Source organism: Eubalaena glacialis, chromosome 6, assembly GCF_028564815.1.
Source record: "Eubalaena glacialis isolate mEubGla1 chromosome 6, mEubGla1.1.hap2.+ XY, whole genome shotgun sequence".
NCBI classification, from domain to species: domain Eukaryota; kingdom Metazoa; phylum Chordata; class Mammalia; order Artiodactyla; family Balaenidae; genus Eubalaena; species Eubalaena glacialis.
The window spans coordinates 85,418,146-85,438,961 of NC_083721.1; the positions used below are offsets into that span (position 1 = coordinate 85,418,146).

The 20,816-nt window shown below is 38.5% G+C and overlaps 1 protein-coding gene across 4 annotated transcripts in view; it reads left to right on the top strand.

The window, feature by feature from the left end:
• Positions 1–20,816, top strand: part of MCCC1 (methylcrotonyl-CoA carboxylase subunit 1) — a 60,799-nt gene that overhangs the window by 24,385 nt on the left and 15,598 nt on the right. For all 4 annotated transcript variants that reach the window (XM_061193363.1, XM_061193365.1, XM_061193366.1 and 1 more), the window contains 5 exons: positions 5,147–5,258; positions 6,841–6,922; positions 14,010–14,137; positions 16,999–17,182; positions 19,423–19,532. In XM_061193363.1, coding sequence (XP_061049346.1) covers positions 5,147–5,258; positions 6,841–6,922; positions 14,010–14,137; positions 16,999–17,182; positions 19,423–19,532 — 616 coding nt within the window. The remainder of the gene's footprint in view (positions 1–5,146; positions 5,259–6,840; positions 6,923–14,009; positions 14,138–16,998; positions 17,183–19,422; positions 19,533–20,816) is intronic.

A 20,816-nucleotide genomic window follows, 5' to 3' on the forward strand; every position in this document is an offset into this window, starting at 1 on the left:
GTCTTTCTCTGTCTGACTTCACTTAGTATGATGGTCTCCGGTTTCATCCATGTTGCTGCAGATGGCATTGTTTTGTTCTTTTTGGTGGCTGAGTGATATTCCATTGATATATGTACCTCATCTTCTTTGTCTGTTCGTCTGTTGATGGACATTTGGGTTGCTTCCATGTCCTGGCTATTGTGAACAGCACTACAGTGAACACTGGGGTGCATGTATCCTTTTGAACCATGTTTTTCTCTGGATATATGCCCAAGAGTGGGATTGCTAGAGCGTATGGTAGCTCTATTTTTAGCTTCCTGGGGAGCCTCCATGCTGTTCTCTATAGTGGCTGTGCCAGTTTACATTCCCACCAACAGTGCGGGAGGGTTCCCTTTCCTCTACACCTTCTCTAGCAGTTACTGTTTGTTGGTTTTTTGATGATGGCCATTCTGACCGGGGTGAGGTGATGCCTCTTTGTAGTTTTGATTTGCATTTCTCAATTGCACTGTTTTTATGTGAAAAAGGAATGGGACTTTTTTTTTTTTTTACCTTTGGGTAGGAACTATAGGGAGGTCTATTTTAGTTAGATCTTTGTAACACAGCGGGTGAGGGAAAGTTTTGCGAAGGTTTTTAAAGACAGTTGAGAGAGGGGGAGTTGTTTCCAGAGGGTTGTGGAGTCTCCTCTGGGCCGAACCCTGACAGCCACGCAGGCCACTCCTGCTCTGTCCAGTGGAAGACTGGCTACTGCACGTCTCTTCATCTTACTGATAAAGCTTCTAGGAGGCAAATATTTGTCAAAGCCAATGCCATGGGGCTTCCCTGATGGCGCAGAATCTGCCTGCCAACGCAGGGGTCATGGGTTCAAGCCCTGGCCTGGGAAGATCCCACATGCCGTGGAGCAACTAAGCTCGCGAGCCACAACTACTGAGCCCGCGAGCCACAACAACTGAGCCCATGTGCCACAACTACTGAAGGCCGCACGCCTAGAGCCTGTGCTCCGCAACAAGAGAAGCCACCGCAATGAGAAGCCCACGCACCACAACGAAGAGTAGCCCCCGCTCGCCACAACTAGAGAAAAGCCCATGCACAGCAACGAAGACCCAACGCAGCCAATAAATAAATAAATAAATAAATAATAAATAAAATCTATTTTAAAAAATGTGAATAGGAAAATAAAAACTTTAGAACTCTTAGAAAACATCAAGGCATTCCTACTAGAAACCAGCTGCATCTGTCTATCTCGCCAGACCCCAGCAGTGGCTGAATTGGAGTGGCTGCGATTTGATGCACTTCTTGGTTCTCAGACACTGTGCTCCAGAATCTCTAAGTTAGATAAAGCAACACAGAAAAGGATCATCAGAAAAGGGAAAATAACAAGAGTGATTTGACAACCTCAGAAATCCTAACAGAACACAGATCCTCAATGAGCTTCCCTTGTAAACAACCAAAGGAAAAGTGTTTCCAGCTTCTGAGAAGTCAGAAAAGAGCTATGTTGTGCTCCTGGTGGGGCCCCCGTATGTTCACTTCAGAACCTAGAGTTCCTGCTCTAGTGCCTCCTTCCCTGGAGCAGCTAAAGGATAAGGGAGAGTCAGTGGACGTGGTAAAGTTTTACAATTGGAATTTGAAAAACAAACAGCTCAGCTCCAACATGCAAAGAGCATAGAAGTTGTTAGTCACACCCAAAAAGCAAGTAAAAATCTGAACAAAATAAAAATCAATGAATTTTAGACCCATCAGAGAACTGAGGCCACAAGGCAAGCCACCACCCTGAAATCTGGGCAGGCAAGTGAAGACAGCAAATCCCAGCCAAGGTCAGCTAACCTAGAGCAGAAGCTGCGGGAGCCATCAGCTGATAGGGACACTTAAATGGGAATTTAGACAAATTACTAGAGGCTGCGTGTGGACTAGCTTGATGGGGAGGGCCCAGTGTTAGGGGGAACCCCACATTTTCATAGGTTTTTCCTCCAAGGACACCACCAAGTTCTCAGAGTGAAAATCCAAGAAAAATTCCCTCACATTTTGGGGCAGGAGGAGGAAAAAAGAAACCATTCTGAAATAGGCCCAGAGCTGTCTCTTCTCCCTACCAAAGGCCAGCACTCTAAGGGAAACTTTGCCAGAGCCTTTTCTGTCCCAGGGGAAGGGCAGTTAGCCAACTCTAGTCTTCCTATTTCACGTAAGGGAAGAAAAAAAAAAAAAAAAAGCTAAGAAACACTTCTGAGGGACACAGACCCACTGAAAGACTGAGATTTAATCCTAAGATTATAGAATGCTTTCCCTCGCCCACACCCTACTGCCATGTCACCAGGGCTCCTGTATAATAACCAGGTTACAACCGAAAGAGCTGCAAGACACAGACTCTGATTAAGGAGTTCTTAGGGAAACCCAAAGACAAAAGGAGAAAAAACAAAGCAAGGACACTAGAGGGAACTGAAGCCTCTGGCACCTGTAGCTACTGCAGACATTAAACACAGCCTGCCTCCTAGCCAGGCTAACATAAAACCTCACGTGAAAGTTTTGTTCACCTCAGTTCCTGTTCTGTGACTCATTATGCCTGGCATTTAACCAAAAAAAATTACAGGGCATGCTGAAAGACAAGAAAAGCATGGTCTGAAGAGAGAAAGCAAGCATCAGAACCGGACTGAAATATGACACAAATTTTGGAATTATCAGGTTTAGAATTTAAAGTAACTAATATGTTAAGGGCCCTAATGGAGCAGTAGGTGACATGCAAGAACATATGGGTAATGTAAGCAGAGAGATGGAAACTCTAAGAAAAAAAATCAAAAGAAAATGCCAGGAATCAAAAACATTGTAACAGAAATGAGGAATGCATTTGATGGACTCAGGGTAGACTGGACACAGCTGAGAAAAGAAACAGTGACCTTGAACTTATGTCAGTGGAAACTTTCCAAATTGAAATGCAAAGAGAAATTATGAAAACAAGCAAACAGAACATAATATCTGAGAATTGTGGGTGTAATATATGCATCATTTGAATACTACAAGGAGAAGAAAGAAAGAGGCAGGAGAAATATTTGAAGTAATAATGGCCAAGATATTTCCAAAATTAATGACATACACCAAATTATAGAACCAGGAAGTTCAGGGTATACCAAAAGCAGGATTAATGTCAAAAGTTTTTTGAATCATATTAAAACTGCAGGAAACCAAAGACAAAAAAAGTCTTGAAAAAAGCTACAAGGGAAAAACACCTTATCTATAGAGGAGCAAGGATAAGAAATACATCAGACATAGCTAGTAGGAAGCAGCCACATAGCACAGGGAGATCAGCTCAGTGCTTTGTGACCACCTAGAGAGGTGGGATAGGGAGGGTGGGACGGAGAAGCAAGAGGGAGGAGATATGGGGATATATGTATACGTATAGCTGATTCACTTTGTTGTACAGCAGAAACCTACACACCACTGTAAAGCAATTATACTTCAATAAAGATGTCAAAAAAAAAAGAAGAATAGTGGGTTGTGAACAAATTTTTTAAAAAAAGAAATACATCAGACTTAAGAATAGAGTGGACTGTTAAAATAAACACTGCATATTTTCAAGAAAAAAAAATGAATAGAGTGGAGTAAAATATTTTTAAAGGGTTGAAAGAAAAAAAAATCAGCTTATAAATTCTGTGTCCAGTGAAATTATCCTTCACACTTGAAGGAGAAATACGGACTTCCTCAGACAAGCAAAAATCGAGGGAATTTGTCACCGGTAGACTTACTTTACAAGAAATGGTTAAGTTCTTCAAGGAGAAGGAAAATGATGCAGGTCAGAAACTTGGATCTCTATAAAGAAAGGAAGAACGATAGAGAAAGAATAAACAAAGGCAAAATAAAATCTCTTGGCTTTTTATTCTTAATTGTTCTCACAGATAAGTTTATTCAAAATAATAATAGCAAGAATGTGTTTGGTGTTAGTAGCTTAAGGGTAAATAAAAATAGGAGGAAAGATCAAGGAGGCACATCCAAAAGGAAGAAATCAGCTCCTATTATTTTGTCAAGAGAATATGTTGGACAAGTTGGGAAATTTTTAAATGGAACATTCAGTAGAAATGATATATCAAGAAAAAAAATTCTTCCAGGTGGTTTAATGAAGTGTTTCATGAGGTAAACAGAAAGGAAGGGAAATGAGCCACTGTGCTGAAATAGTACATTTATAAGACTTTCTGGGTTTTTAAAAAATTTCTTCTATGTTTGACAATTTTTATTTTAAAAACTCAACAGAAAAAAATGTTTGCTGGTCATTCATTTCTGTATTATGGTGGTGAATGTGTGAGGTGAACTACAGTGTGAACATATCAAAATGAATCTGAGAAGAATGCTTTCATGTTCACCAAATGGTCTGTGTTACCCTTATTTTCTTAAGTGTTACGTGCATTTACTCTTTTTCTCTTTTTTTAAAAATAAAGTTATTTATTTATTTATTTTTGGCTGCATTGGGTCTTCGTTGCTGCACGCGGGCTTTTTCTAGTTGCGGTGAGCAGACTTCTCATTGAGGTGGCTTCTCTTGTTGTGGAGCATGGGCTCTAGGCGAGCGGGCTTCAGTAGTTGTGGCGTGAGGGCTCAGTAGTTGTGGCACACGGGCTTAGTTGCTCCGCAGCATGTGGGATCTTCCTGGACCAGGGCTCGAACCCATGTCCCCTGCATTGGCAGGCGGATTCTTAACCACTGCGCCACCAGGGAAGTCCTGCATTTACTCTTAATATGATTTCTGATAATTTTACTATTTTACACTCAACATTAAAGTTCCTTTTTTTGTTTTTTATGATTTAATGTTAGTATATTCTTAAAAAAGAATGATCCATATAAATTTATTTCTTAACCTTTCTATGGATGAGCCATTATAATTTCCAGTCTGCCTTAGTTTATAAAATCTGACTGTAAGAGTTGCTTTTTTAAAATCCCCTGATCATAAAAATATGCCTTCATTGACTTTTTGAGGATACATGAATTGTGACTATAACTTGTAATTTTGATGTATTCAGATTTATCAGTCTTTTCCTTGGCAGTTTGTACTTGTGACTTGCCCCTACTGTGAGGTCATAAATATGGTCTCCAGTGTTTTCTGTCTTTTCTTATTTCTCACTCATTTCATATATATAATTTCTTTTCTTGAATGTTCAACCTACAAATGGAAACTTCTCATTGGGTTTTTAAATAGGCATGTGGAAGTCCAGGTGTTTGGTGACCACCATGGCAATGCTGTGTACTTGTTTGAAAGAGACTGTAGTGTACAGAGGAGACATCAGAAGATCATTGAGGAGGCCCCAGGGGTAAGGATCTTGTAAAGAAATTTGTCAGCTTCTCTATATTGTAAATCTCAGTCACTGACTTTTGGGTCAGAAATCTGTGAAGCTAGTATTCCCCCAAAGTCCTGCTGAACAACATTCCCCAGTAGTAATAGCCTCACTGCAGTGTTGGGGATGAGAAAGGGTTGATATTCTGGGGCTACCATACTGAGGGCACACTAAGACCATGATCCTTCTGGATGGTATCTGGGAAAATCTGCTCTGATCCAAGTAGTATCTGACTTACAGTGAACAGCTACCGTTTCTATGCAGATTTTAAATTGTAATTAACTAGCGTGTTTGAGGAATGGAATGGTCTTGTTAACTGAATGTATTTTTTATGAAGAACATTCTTTTAACTGGTGTTTGAGATGTTCCTAAAATATATTAATCATCTTCCCAACTTAAAGGTTATGTTGTATAGAGGAGAGATTTGGATTTGCTCTTATTTAGCCACTTTTGCCCCCTTACAATTGTTTACATCTGAGTCTACCTCTTGATTGACTCAGGTTGTCACCCGGGTCAAGGCCTACTCCTAGGATTACCTATTTTCAGATTTACATTTCTTTGGAATCTGCTGCTGCCGTAGGCCTCTTGTCCAAAGTTATATGCATGTTTTTTTCAATGTGTATTTCTAAAAGGTCAGAGATCTAAGGTTTCTGATTAATCAGTTAGTTATTCTCATACTGTATTCAAAATTTAATTTCTGTTACAGAGTATATGATACCGTCTGAAGTAAATGTCAACAATAATTTCAATAAAGCCTTATTTTCAAGCAGTGATTGCGTAAATAAAAATCTGTAGAGCACCATTTAACAGTGTTAAAAGGCTTTGCCTACTTATTGATAGACATTTTATGAACCTTTTTTTTTTTTGGCCGTGCCATGCACGGCACGCGGGATCTTATTTCCCCAACCAGGGATTGAACCTGCGCCCCCTGCAGTGGAAGTGCGAAATCTTAACCACTGGACCGCCAGGGAAGTCCCTGAACCTTTCTTATTAACTTGCAATCTCAACATTTACCATTATTCCAAGATAATTATTGGGCATATGACCCAGATTGCTTTATCATCTTGAACCAAATAGAGATTATTCAAAGTTTTTGTATTGATATATGTAATTTTAAGTGGACATATGATCATGAAAGTTATTTTGGGGAATTCTGTGGCAGTCCAGTGGTTAGGACTAAGTGCTTTCACTGTTGTGGGCCTGGGTTCCATCCCTGGTTGGGGATCTAAGATCCTGCAAGCAGCACAGCACGGCCAAAAAAAAAAAAGAAAAGAAAAGATAGTTATTTTGTAGGTACAAGGGACAGAGATATGTCATTATGCTAAGTAATATCTGCAATTCATAGAAATTACTAACAGAATCATTAAACTTTGGTATAGGGACAGTTGAACTGTGGTATAAGACAGTATTTCATGATGAAATGTATAACATTAGATATTTATCCTTATTATCTCTTTAATGCAATATTTGATACATAGAAATGTACTATTGAATCTTAATGGAAACTTCTAGTAGAACAAAGTACTAATGGAAATTTATTTCAAATATTTTTTCATAGCCTGGTATTAAACCTGAAGTAAGAAAAAAGCTCGGAGAAGCTGCAGTCAGAGCTGCTAAAGCTGTAAATTATGTTGGCGCAGGTATGTCAAGATTGGCTTCTAACAGAGGAGGAGGAAAATTCATTTGTGTTTTGAAAGGCAAACGAAACATACAGCTTTGAAATCACTGGCTTTCAAACTTTTTTGACTATATCCACATTAAGAAGTACATTTTATGTTGAGAACCAGTATGTAAACGTGTTTATGTTTTTATACATGTATATTGGGGGAAAAAAGTCACTAAACAGTACTTAGCCTAATTCTGTATAATGCTATTTGATATTTTCTATCCTATTTTGAAATAAAATCGCTAAAATGATTTTTTTGCATTTTTCAAAATTAGTAAACTTAAATGTTTTAGAGCAGTTTTAGGTTCACAGCACAATTGAGCTTCCCACACCCCCTGTCCCCCCCCCAACACAGCCTCCGCCACTGTTGACATCCTGCACCAGAGCAGTGCTTTTGTTACAACTGATGAACCTACATGGACACATCATTATCACCCAGGGTCCATAGTTTACATTAGGGTTGCTCTTGATGTTGTACATCCTGTGAGTTTGGAGAAATATATAATGACACGTGTCCAACATGTATCCACCGTTGTAATATCTTACAGAATAGTCTCAGTGCCCTAAATATGCTCTTCATTCCTCCCTGCCTCCAACCCCTGACAACCACTGATCTTTTTATTGCTTCTATAGTTTTGTCTTTTCTAAAATGTTACATAGTTGGAATCATACAGTATGTAGCCTTTTCAGGATGGCTTCTTTCACTTAGTAATATGTATTTAAGTTTCCTCCATATCTTTTCATGGCTTGATAGCTCATTTCTGTTTAGTGTTGAATAATATTCCATTGTCTGGATGTACCACAGTTTACTTATCTTCTGACCTACTGAAGGACATCCAAGTTTGGTAATTATAAATAAAGCTACTATAAACATCTGTGTACAGGGTTTTGTGTAGACACAGCTTCAGTTCATTTGGGTAAATACCAAGAAGTATGATTGCTGGATCACATGGTAAGAGTATGTTTAGTTTTGTAAGAAACTGCCAAAGTGTTCCAAAGTGGCTGTACCATTTTGCATTTCCACCAGCAGAGTATGAGAGTTCCTGTTGCTCCACATCCTCACCAGCATTTGGTATTGTCAGTGTTCCAGATTATGGCTATTCTAATACGTGTGTAGTGGTATCTCAGTGTTTTAATTTGCATTTTCCTGATAACATATGATATGGAGCATCTTCTCATATGCTTACTTGCCATCTGTATGTCTTTGGTGAGGTGTCTCTTCAGGTCTTTTGCCCATTTTTTAATTGGGTTGTTTGCTTTCTTATTGTCGAGCTTTAAGGGTTCTTTATATATTAGATAAGAGTCCTTCATCAGATGTACCTTTTGCAAATATTTTCTCTCAGTCTGTGGCTAGTTTTTGCATTCTGTTGACATTGTCTTTCGCCAAGCAGAAGTTTTTAATTTTAGTGAAGTCCAGTTTATCAATTATTTTTTTCATGGATCATGCCTTTGCTGTTATATCTAAAAGGACATCACCATGCTCAAGGTCAACTAGGTTTTTTCCTGTGTTGTCTTCTAGGAGTTTTATGGTTTTGTGTTTTACATTTAGGTCTTTGAACCATTTTGAGTTAATTTTTGTAAGGTCTGTGTTGAGATTCTTTTTTTTTTTTTTTTTTTGCATGTAGTTGCCCAGTTGTTCCAGCACCGTTTCTTGAAAAGACTGTTTTTTCTCCATTGTATTGCCTTTGCTCCTTTGTCAAAGATCAGTTGTCTGTATTTATGTGGGTCTGTTTCTGGACTCTCTGTTCTGTTCCACTGATCTATTTGTTCTCTCACTGGTACTTCACTGTTTTGATTACTGTAGCTTTATAGTAAGTCTTGAATTCAGATAGTGTCAGTCTTCCCATTTTGTCATTTTGTCAGACTGAGTTGGTTAGTCGGGTCTTTTGCCTCTCCGTATAACCGTTAGAATCAGTTTTTTGATATCCACAAAGTAACTTGCTGGGATTTTGATTGGGTTTGCATTGACTCTGTATAACAAGTTGGGAAGAACTGACATCTTGACAATGTTGAGTCTTCCTACCCATGAACATGGAATATTTCTCCATTTATTTAATTCTTCTTTGACTTCGTTTACCAGAATTTTATAGTTTCCTCATATAGATCTTATACATATTCTGTTAGATTTATACCTATTTCATGGGGGAGGGTGCTAATGTAAATAGTATTGTGTTTTTATTTTCAGATTCAACTTGTTTGCTGGTATGTCGGAAAACAATTGACTTTCGTATATTAACCTTGTATCCTGCAACCATGATATGGTCACTTATTAGTTCCAGGAGGTTTTTTTGTCAACTTTTTTGAATTTTTTATAAGATCAAGTCATCTGTGAACAGTCAGTTTTATTTCTTCTTTCCCAATCTATATACCATTTATTTCCTTTTCTTGTCTTACTGTATTAGATAGGACTTCTGGTATGATGTTGAAAAGGAGTGGTGAGAGTGGACATCCTTGCCTTATTTCTGATCTTAGGGGAAGGCTTCTAGTTTCTCACCATTAAGTATGATGGTAACTGTAGGTTTTTGTAAATCTTCTTTATCAAATTGAGGAAGTTCCCCTCTGTTCCTAGTTTGTTGAGAGTTTTTATTATAATTGGGTACTAGATTTCATCAAATGCTTTTTCTGCATTTATTGATATGATCACATGGTTTTTCTTTAGCCTGTTGATGTGATAGATTACATTAACTGATTTTCTAATGTTGAACCAGCCTTGCATACCTGGGATAAATCCTACCTGGTCATGGTGAGATTTTTATACATTGTTGGATTTGATTTGCTAATATTTTCTTGAGGATTACTTCATCAGTGTTCTTAAGAGATATTGGTCTGTAGTTTTCTTGTAACGTCTTTGGATTTGGTATTAAGGTAACGCTGGCCTCATAGAATGAGTTAGGAAAAATTCTGTCTTCTGGAAGAGATTGTAGAAAATTGGTATAAATTCTGCCTTCAGTGTTTGGTAGAATTTACCAGTGAACCAATCTGGTCCTGCTGCTTTCTGTTTTGAAGGTTATTAATGATTGTTTCGATTTCTTTAATAGATATAGGCCTATTTAAATTGTCTGTTTTTTGCTTGTGTGAGTTTTGGCAGATTGTGTCTTTCAGGGAATTGGCCCATTTCATCTAGGTTATTAAATTTGTGAGCATAATGTTGTTAATAATATTCCTTTATTATCCTTTTAATGTTCATAAGGTCTGTAGTGATGTTCCTTCCTTCATGTCTGATAGTAGTAATTTCTGTCCTCTTTTTTTCTTAGATAGCCTGTCTAGAGGCTTATCACTTTTATTGATCTTTTCAAAGAACCAACTTTTGGTTTTGTTGATTTTTTTTCTATTTTCTGTCTTCAGTTTCATGAATTTCTACTCTATTATTTCTTTTCTTCTGTTTACCTTGGAATTAATTTGCTTTTCCTTTTTTAGTTTCCTAAAATAGAAGCTTAGATTAATTTTAGATCTTTCTTCTCTTCAAATATATGGATTCAATGCTATAAATTGCCATCTAATACTGCTTTCTATGCATCTCACAAATTTTGAAAAGTTGTATCCTCATTTTCATCTAGTTTAAACAATTTTTAGATTTCTTTTGAGATTTCTTCTTTGACACATGTGTTATTTAGTAGTGTGTTGTTTAATCTGCAAGTATTTGGGAATTTTTTTCCAGCTATCTTTCTGTTATGATTTCTAGTTCAATTTATTGATTTTTAGTTTAATTGTGGTCTGAGAGCAGACGTTATATGTTACCTATTCTTTTAAATTTGTTAAGGTCTTTTTTTATGGCCCTGAATGTGGTCTGTCATGGTGATTGTTCCATGCAAGTATGACAATATGTAATCTGCTGTTGTTGGATGAATTAGTCTATAGGTGTCAATTATTCCATTTTATTGACTGTGCTATTGAGTTCATCTATGTCCTTACTAATATTCTGCCTGCTGGGTTTATCCATTTCTAATAGAGGGGTATTAAAGTCTCCAATTGATTAGTGGATTCATCTATTTATTCTTGCAGTTCTCAGTTTTTACCTGATGTATTTTGACACCCTGTTTTCAGATGTGTAAACATAAAAGATTGTTACGTCTTGGATTATTGACCCTATTTCATTTCCTTCTCTATGAAGAACTTCTTTTAACATTTCTTGCAGGGCAAGTCTACTGCCAATAAATTCTCTCAATTTCTGTTTATCTAAGATAGTCTTTATTTCTCCTTCACTTTGGAAGGATAACTTAACAAGTTACAGAATTCTAGGTTGATGGGTTTTTTTTTTATACTTGGCTGATTTTTGAAAATTATTTATTTATTTATTTATTTTTGGCTGCGTTGGGTCTTCGTTGCTGCACATGGGCTTTCTCTAGTTGCAGCGAGTGGGGGCTACCCTTCGTTGCGGTGCACGGGCTTCTCACTGTGGTGGCTTCTCGTTGCGGAGCACAGGCTCTAAGCACACAGGCTTCAGTAGTTGTGGCTTGCGGGCTCTAGAGTGCAGGCTCAGTAGTTGTGGCACACTGGCTTAGTTGCTCCGCGGCATGTGGGATCTTCCCGGACCAGGGCTCGAACCTGTGCCCCCTGCATTGGCAGGCGGATTCTTAACCACTGCGCCACCAGGGAAGCCCTTGATGATTTTTTTTAGACAGCACTTTAAATAGTTCACTCTGCTGTTCTTGGTTGCATGGTTTCTGAGGAGAAGTCAGATGTAATTCTTATCTTTTCTCCTTTATAAATACGGTGTGTTTTTTTTCCTTGGGTTCTTTCAGGATTTTTGATTTTCTGTACTTTGAAAATGATATTGTAGGTATAGTTTGCCTAGGTGTAGTTTTTCTGGCATTTATCCTGCTTTGTGTTCTCTGACCTGCCTGGATCAGTGATTCAGTGTCCAACATTAATTTTTAGTCATTATTGCTTCAGATACTGCTTTTGTTCCTTTCTTTACTTATCTTATGGTATTCCCATTATGCATATGTTACACCTTTTCTAGTTCTCCACAGTTCTTGGATATTCTGTTCTGTTTTTTTCAGTCTTTTTTCTCTTTGATTTTAATTTTGGAAGTTTCTGTTGTCATATCCTCAAGCTCAGAGATTCTTTCCTTGGCTGTGTGCAATCTACCGATAGGTCCATCAAAGGCATTCTTCATTTCTCTTATGGTATGTTTGATCTTTAGAATTTTTTTTTTCTTTCTTCAAATTTCCATGTCTACTTATATTTAACTGTTCTTACATGTTGTGTACTTTTTCCATTAAAACCCTTAACATTAATTAAAGGGTTTTTAAGTTCTTGTTCTGATAATTCTATCAGATAATTATGATAATTATAATTCTGTCATATCTGAGTCTGGTTTTGATGCTTTTTCAGTCTCTCTAAACTGTGTTTTTTGCCTCTTAGGATGCCATGTAATTTGTTCTTGATAGCCAGACGTTGATGTACCAGGTAAAAGGAACTGTGGTAAATAGGTCTTTAGTAGTGTAGTGGTTAGGTACAGGGAAGGTGAAATGTTCTATAGACCTGTGAGTCTGTCTAAGTCTTTTGGTGAGCTTGCACTCTGAACTGTGAACTTCCTCAGTGTTTTTCAGTTGGTTTTTGTTTATTTGTTTTTTATTTATTCCCTTATGTGGGACAGAATGGCTGTAGCTGTGTATTTCTCTTCCCTCAATTACATTAATTAGGCCCTGATAAAATCCCAATAGTTTAGGCTCTAATAAAATAGTTTCTCTTAAGGACGGTTCTTGTTCAGAAGAACAGAACTCTGGCATACTTCATATGGTTCGTTTTCCCCTCCCACTGCTAGAAACTCAAGGGATTTTTTTCTCCAGTATTCACCTGGTAGAGCTTCTGGAGGTAAAACTTATAAAAGTGTTGGGAGCTCCCTATAACTTCGTCCCCCCTGGAGTTTTTAACTCTTGGAACTGTCCACACTGAGCCTCCAGAAATTTGTCAATTACAGTCCAGGTTTTCGTTCTCCAGTACTTGTTCCCACAGGTTTTTGCTCATGGGTTTCTGTTCCAATAAGCTGTGAATCTCTGTTTTCACCTTTCTGTCTCTCTAATTTGGGGGGCATTGGTTTGCCTTGTAGCCTCATGTCTGTGATGCATCTAAGAAGAGTTGTTGATTTTTCATCTTATTCAGCTTTTTCTTGTTGTCAGAATGGAATGGTAACTTCTAAGTTCCTTCCATGCTGGGCCAGAAACTGGAAGTCTTCACTAAATTTTTACAATCCACTAATAGGTTGTGATCCACAGTTTGAAAAGCAAGTTTTAAATTATATGGAATTAGCCTTAGGCTAAGTGAAAAAAATTCAAACACAGAAGACTATATACTATATGATTTCATTTATATGACATTCTAGAAAAAACCTGTGATAGAAAGCAGACCAGTGATTGCCTGGAGCTGGGGCCTGGGGAAGGGACTGACTGCAAAGGGAACAAGGGAATGTTTTGGATGATGGAAGTATGTTGTATTTTCATTGTGGTGGTGGTTATATGACTGTATTCAATTGCTGAAACTCAGCACACTATATTTTAAATAGATAAATTTTACTGTCTGGAATTATACCTTAATAAAGTTGGGGGAAGTGTAGTACTTAATCGAATGTCAGTAAATAAGACATTAACATAGTGTTTAGTTAATAAGTAATCTCCCAATGGGTCACTAGCAAAAGGACTTTTAAAGACACTTCCAAAACTCACAGTCAGGAGAAAAAAATGTTGTGCTTTGCTCCACAGAGTTAGAGTGAGATGGGATGTCACAGTGAGGTTTCCAGGGATCTTGGTACGCAGAAGCAGTAACACATGGTCCAACCATGTTCTAACTGCTACAACAGCTGGGACTGATTCATAACTTGGGCTTACCATTTGCTTGAAGCCCCAAATATACTTTTCTATTGTTAAATTTCATGTGGCTCCGTATTTTTGATTGAGAATCATTTGCCGCTGCAAAATATGAGATGTTTTCTTCATGAAATGCAAAATGTTTACCATTGAATGAAGGCAGCTGTAAAACTTGATATGATCTATCAAGAAAGATTTTGATTCCTACTGATTATATACTGTTGAAATGTGACCACTGTATTTTATATTTAGGAACTGTGGAGTTTATTATGGACTCAAAGCACAATTTCTACTTCATGGAGATGAATACAAGGCTGCAAGTGGAACATCCTGTTACTGAGATGATCACAGGAACTGACTTGGTGGAATGGCAGCTTAGGGTGGGAGTATTTTTTCTGTTAAAAATCAGTGTCGAGAATACATTCCCTTCTTAAAACCTCTTAAGAGGAGGCATCGCTTTGGACAAGGGTTCAATTCTTAGTGGTTGTCATGAGGATAGGAAAATGGGAGGTTAAAGGTGGCATTACATTTGATGCAGTTTATGGACTCAGATTCCTAATCTGTCACTTACCATCTTTCCCCCTTAGACATGGGGCAGCCAGCAGGCAAGCTGCTGTCACTGAGGCTTGCTTATGACCACACTGTCTCAACACAAAGCCTTGTGCTCTGAGGCCACATCATTCAGGTCCAGACCATCATGAGATTTTAGAGGCAGGACAGATGCTAGCCAAGGTGAAATAAGCTAAGGAAAAGATGGGAATGAAGAGCCAAGGGAAGGGTCTGGATTAACAGAGGGGTCCACGTGCAAGTGCTGACAGACTGTTGATGGCCCATGAAGGGATAAATGTAGCCATTCAGAGTAAATGTTTAGAAAATTTTAAAGCACTTTAACATTTCTGTGACACATCTACTGAATTTTACTGAAGTCTTAAGTCTACAGCTGTTCTTCACTGGCCTGAATCTGAGTTCTACAAGCTTATTCCTTCAAATATTAATGATAATAACTTAGTCTGTTTTATTCTCTTTATTGAAAACAGTAGATTTTTACAACCTGTTGTTTAATATAAAAAATGTTTTTAAGTAGTATGAATATTCTTGATCTCTGTAGGATTCTTGGTTCTTTATATATCCTGAAACGAAATTATTTTTTCCACTTTGTGATGCTAAAGTCTTGATTATTTTGATAATTTTGTCTTTGCAGAACTTCTGTGGACAATAATATAACGTTCCTTTTGCTGGTTCCTTGGGGATGATTGGTGGTTTTAATTGAGCCATAAGATTCTTCTGGGCCTTCTGGGCATTGGGAGCTAATGAAAACCAGGCACATCAGGCTAGTAAGTGTTAGTAAGTGTCAGGAAAACTGTAGCGGGTTTAGAAACTTTTGGAAAGAGTGCTTATGTTTCCAGAATTCAAGGAAAAGAATATTTTTTTCTGAAGCAGTAACCACGAGAGTCCAGAATTTTGAAATCATGAAGGATAAAGGGTTTCTAAGGATTAAAGAGGAGAAAGCTTTTGGACATTAGGGGGACCAGCAGACATTTATTTCTGCAAGTCAAGAAACTGTAAGAGCTTTAGAAAGAGAAATAGGCTTTTATCATCTGGGGAGGGTTTCTAGAACTTAGGGATGCCATTGGACCTTGTTTACAGTGTTCAAGGTACTTTGGAGTCTGGCTTCCAAACAGAGGTATAACAAGGGGTCTCTCCATGTGGTGAGGCAAGAGTTCAAGCTCCAGGACCTGTCTCTGGAGTCACCAGCTTCCTAGAGCAAGGGTGCAATGATGTGAGCACCCAGGCTGCAGTTTCAGATGGTTAGTGGTTTCAGGAGAGGCTGGTGAAATATCCAAGGTCCAGGGCTTCCAAAGAGTCAATGTCTAAGCCCCAGAGAACTCAGATGGTACAAATTTCTAAGTACCCAGAGGCATGGTTGGGTCAGTCTCTTCCGGGCCCAGATAGAAGCCAACTTCAGAGGAAAACAGATAGGCAAAGATAGCCAGGTTGAAATTGCACTGTATAGTCAGCAATAAGATCACATCCTAGAATACGGACATATGGTCATTCTTTTCCTTTTTTATACTAAAACAAATAGAATTCTTTTTTTTTTTTTTGAAATAGAATTCTTTATTAGAACATTAAAGAGTATTTTATTATAAAGGCTAAGAATGAAATGATAATAGCTAACGCTTACATAGTGCTTACTTTATGCCAGGCATTTTTCTCTGAAGCATTAAGAGGTTACAGAAACTTACCCAGAATACGAGTATGCCCAGAACAGAATAAGTATAGAGACAGAATTTGAACCCAGGCAATACGGCTGCAGAGTCTTTGGTTCCAAACACCATGGCATAAAGCCATTCAATTTAGTCCATTTTCCTTTCATTTTCACTGTTGTGGTTCCTGATTTTTCTTATCTACAGATTTAAAGAGATGAAACCTTTGCTTGTTTTACACTTACCTGTCTAGTTCAGTGTGCTGCTAAGTTAGAGTTTTTCCCTGTATCTTTTGCCATCTCAGTTTGTCATTTTCTCATCTTGGAGGAAAACAAGGGGAGAGAGAAGAGAGTGACAGTGTGCCCTCCAATAGCCTTTTCCAAGTTATATTAGTTGAAGAGAGAGATTTGTTGTATTAGTATATAAGAGCCAAAATAATAATAATTACAGTAGTGATAAACAATGCTGATCATCCTGTTTATAATCTTGTATCTTGCAATATACATAAACGTAACAAAATTTTAAAAACATCATGTTCCCCTGTTTGTTTTGCTTGATCACTTGGTGATGAAGATGACAAAGATGACTAATGCCACGCTTTAGGCATAGCTGTGAAAATAGTCCTAAACACCAGCTAATAATTTACTATAAAAAAGCTTGATTTGGTAACTGAGTGCTAATGTTTTAAATGAAAACTGAGAATATCTTGCCAGTAAGGAATTTCAGTTTTCATTATATTGAAAAAGCACTGATACTTATATTTGTGATTTAGTCATTGGTTTGCCTGTTTTCTCTATTTAAAAATTCTAGAAACCCATTGTAATTAGTACAGTATTTTCAAGCTGCATCTGTTTTTTAATCTACTTTTGCTTTTGCCCAATACTCGAGTGGGTGGATAAAATAAGAGTTTTTATTTGGCTTCATTATAAAGTCCTGATGTACATTTTACGTAGAAAAGAATAAGACCATTGAGTAAGTCTCATAGCTGCTAGAAGGTGTATATTCATAAGAAGCACATACTCTTCTTTTACCAGATTGCAGCAGGAGAGAAGATTCCTTTGAGCCAGGAAGAGATAACTCTGCGGGGCCATGCCTTTGAAGCTAGAATATATGCAGAAGATCCTAACAATAACTTCATGCCAGGGGCTGGACCATTAGTGCATCTCTCCACCCCTCGAGCAGACCTTGCCACTAGGATTGAAACTGGAGTACGGCAAGGTAAAGTGAAATAAAGCAAAAAGTCTCAGTGTTTAAAAATTGTTAGTACATTATTGGTTTTGTATGGGGTCTTTTCCCTATGTCTTGTGGATATATCTAGTGTGCTTTAAAATAAAGGATTTAATTGATTTCTCGGTAATCTTTACTTTTCCTTCTGGAATAGTCATTTTTAAAGAATAACTAGTATTTTTAAGCAGTACTACTCTCTTTTTTGAAATGCAGCAGCACTTAGTCAAGCCTAAGCAACAAATATTTTGTGGGTACTGTTTTATATTTTTTACTTTGCCTAGTTCCAAATATAATTTAAGGTGACTGATAACTGCTATGTCCAAGGCACTCTGCCTTCGAGGTACTGAAAGTCAAGCTGAAAAATTAATAAATAAATTTAGTGCAAGCTAAACAGTAATAAATAAAAGAAAGAAAAGTAAAAAAATGACAGTGCAAGAACTATCACGATTCACGTATGATTAATAACGATGGTCATAACAGTTATTTAGCACTTACTATGTACAGGCACTGTTCTAGGTGATTTTTCTACCTGCGCTCCTTTAACTATGAGAACTACCCTATGAATAGGTGTTATTATCACTCCCATTTTCCAGATGAGGAAGCCAGGGCACAGAGAAGTGACTTGTCCAAGGTCACCCTTGGAGCCAAGATTCAGACCCAGGCATTCTGGCTCCAGGTTTAATGCTCTGAGCCACCACTGTCTACTGCCACCTTAACTTTAGTTGCCAGAGAAGTTATACAGATGGTGAGTGATAAAATACAGCAATTCTCAGGAATAACAGGTTATGTTAGGCTGGTATAATCAGGACACGTTTCTAAGAGGAAGTCTGGAGTGGATTTGAGTAGGCAGATATAACAGCATACAGAAAAGTAAAGAAAAGAGGATTTAACTAAAGATGTGTTTGAAGAACTGTGAGAAAATATGTGGCTGGAGATAAGGGTTCAGGACAGTGAGTAGTTGGAGATATGGCTGGAGATCCAGAATGAGAGCAAATTGTATAGGGTCTGGAAAGCCAAAATGAATGAGGACTTCTTAATGATAAACTGGCAGCATTTTGAGAGTTCTGGCTAACCCACAGCAAGATTTGGTAGTCAGTAAATTTTTTCATATCAGCGGCACATCATAGAGAGAAGAGGGAACTTGCAATAGAAAAAAAAAGAATCTGTGAGGCAAGCAAAGCTTGCAATATACTTTAATAAAGGTGCTCAAAGGATAACAGAGATGTAATTCTAAAACAGACTCCCAGATTCACATCCTGGCACTGAGGAGGATAATCTAGTCCAGGAAGCTTCCCCCAACCCCCCTCTTTTGTGTTCCCTGAGTCCCTTGTGTATTCACCTTGGGCATTGCCCTTTTATATTATCTTATGATGATCTTTTACTCCTTGTCTAGCTTCTCCATTAGACTGTAAGAGTCTTAAGAGAGGGACTATGTCTTCTATGTTATATTTGCAGGACTTTGCTCAAGCCTAGGCCTAGAAGGTGTTCACTATGTGTTGGTAGGTGGGTGGGTGGATGGATGGGTGGGTAAGGGAGTGTGATCTAACCCCTTGATTCTACAGATGAAGACTCTGGGGTTCAGAGGGGTCCAGTGGCCTGTCAAAATCACAGAAAGGTCCTAGAACCGTATTCTATGTAACACACCACATCCTTTTATCTTGAACCATTCTAACCAGTGAGATGTGCATGGTTCACATTCTTGTTCTCTGAGACTCTGGTCATGGTAATGACAGCTGCTATTTGTTTATCAGCTCTGCCAGGTATGGCATTTGGCACTTGATTGTCAATCCTCCCAACAAGCATATAGGATAGAGGAATTATTGTCCTTTTTTTTTCTGATGAGGAAACTGAGGGGGTGGAGGGAAGGAAATGCCAAGGACAGAAGTGATTGTGATATGAGAGGGTAGAGGGAGTTTGTACTGACTTCCTAAAATGAGAAGGGAAAAGAAGGTTCAGATGAAGATAGGATGGGGAAAACCAGCCTGTGTGTCACTGAATGACTATTTGAGGCGTGGTGCTCTTGGATGGCCACACCCTCCTTAACAACTTCTGTTTTTAAACCCCCGTGAGCCTCAGTTCCTCATGAATAAAATGGTGGTAAGGATATCTGTGGTGCAGGAGTTTGTGAGGATTAAGTGTGAAATGTACGTAAAGCCCCAGGAGAATGTCTTACTTATCATACTTTCTCTCTTTAAGTTTTAACTTTGGTTACTGTGGTTTTTCAATTTCAGGAGATGAAGTTTCAGTGCATTATGACCCCATGATTGCAAAGCTGGTTGTGTGGGCTGCAGATCGCCAGGCAGCCTTGATGAAACTGAGGTACAGCCTTCGACAGTACAGTGTGAGTGACCTGGGGCCGTGTCAGTGGCCCTGTTGTTCTCTGCATCTCTACAGCCAAGCGTGACTGTTACGATTGGTCAACTTTGTCCTTGTCAACTTATTTCCTCCAATTACCCATAAGTCACAAACAGAATAATTTCACATGGGAGAATTTCCTATGGGTCAGAATAGAGTTTGAGGACTTCTTAATTTCAGCTAGAAAAGAAAGATTGCAAGACTAAAACTATCAGCATCAGTGTTAACCTCAGTATGAAATTTCTATTCATCCTGTAGATGAGGCCACGACACGCGTGTGGCCTATAGTCTGGTGTTATTTTCTGTGAAGGAAGATAATTATGTTCAGTCTTACCCATTTGAAAGATTTTGTTGCTTTTCTGTAGCCATTCATTTCCTTGGTGCAGTAAGTCCCATACCACATTGATTTAGCTTCATAGAAGGACTTCTTATTAACCCATGATATTCAAATTATTATATATCGTGAATTTGATCAAACCTTCTTTTTCTGTGGCTCCACCCACACTGGCCTCTTTGCTACTCCTTAGACACACCCAGCATGGAGCCATGTGTTCCCATTCTCCCTTCCAGAATATTCTTCCCGCACATGATTCCCTCCTCACCATCCTCAGCCCTGCTCACTGTGATCCTCAGAGTCCTTCCAGGCCACCCCACAGAACCCTTTGCTGTTCTCTCTTCCTTTAGCCAGCCTTCTTTCTCTTCATATCACCTGACATTATATTAGATATTTGTTTATAGATATTGCTGTCATCTGTCCCTTGAATGTAAGCTCTGTGGAGGCAAGGACTGTGTTTTGTTCCTCACTGTGTCCACAGTATCCAGGTCAGGGCCTGGCACCTAAAAGGCACTCAGTAGGGGGCTTCCCTGGTGGCGCAGTGGTTGACAGTCTGCCTGCCAATGCAGGGGACACGGGTTCGAGCCCTGGTCTGGGAAGATCCCACGTGCCGCGGGGCGACTAGGCCCGTGAGCCACAACTGCTGAGCCTGCGCGTCTGGAACCTGTGCTCCGCAACAAGAGAGGCCGCGATAGTGAGAGGCCCACGCACCACGATGAAGAGTGGCCCCCACTTGCCGCAAGTAGAGAAAGCCCTCGCACAGAAACGAAGACCCAACACAGCCATAAATAAATAAATAAATAAAATTTTAAAAAAATAAATAAATAAATAAAATAAAAGGCACTCGGTAAATGGCTATAACATAAATGAATGAATGGATGAATGAGTGAATGAATGAATGAACCCAAGGCTCAGATAGCAGTTTTGCCCGGGATC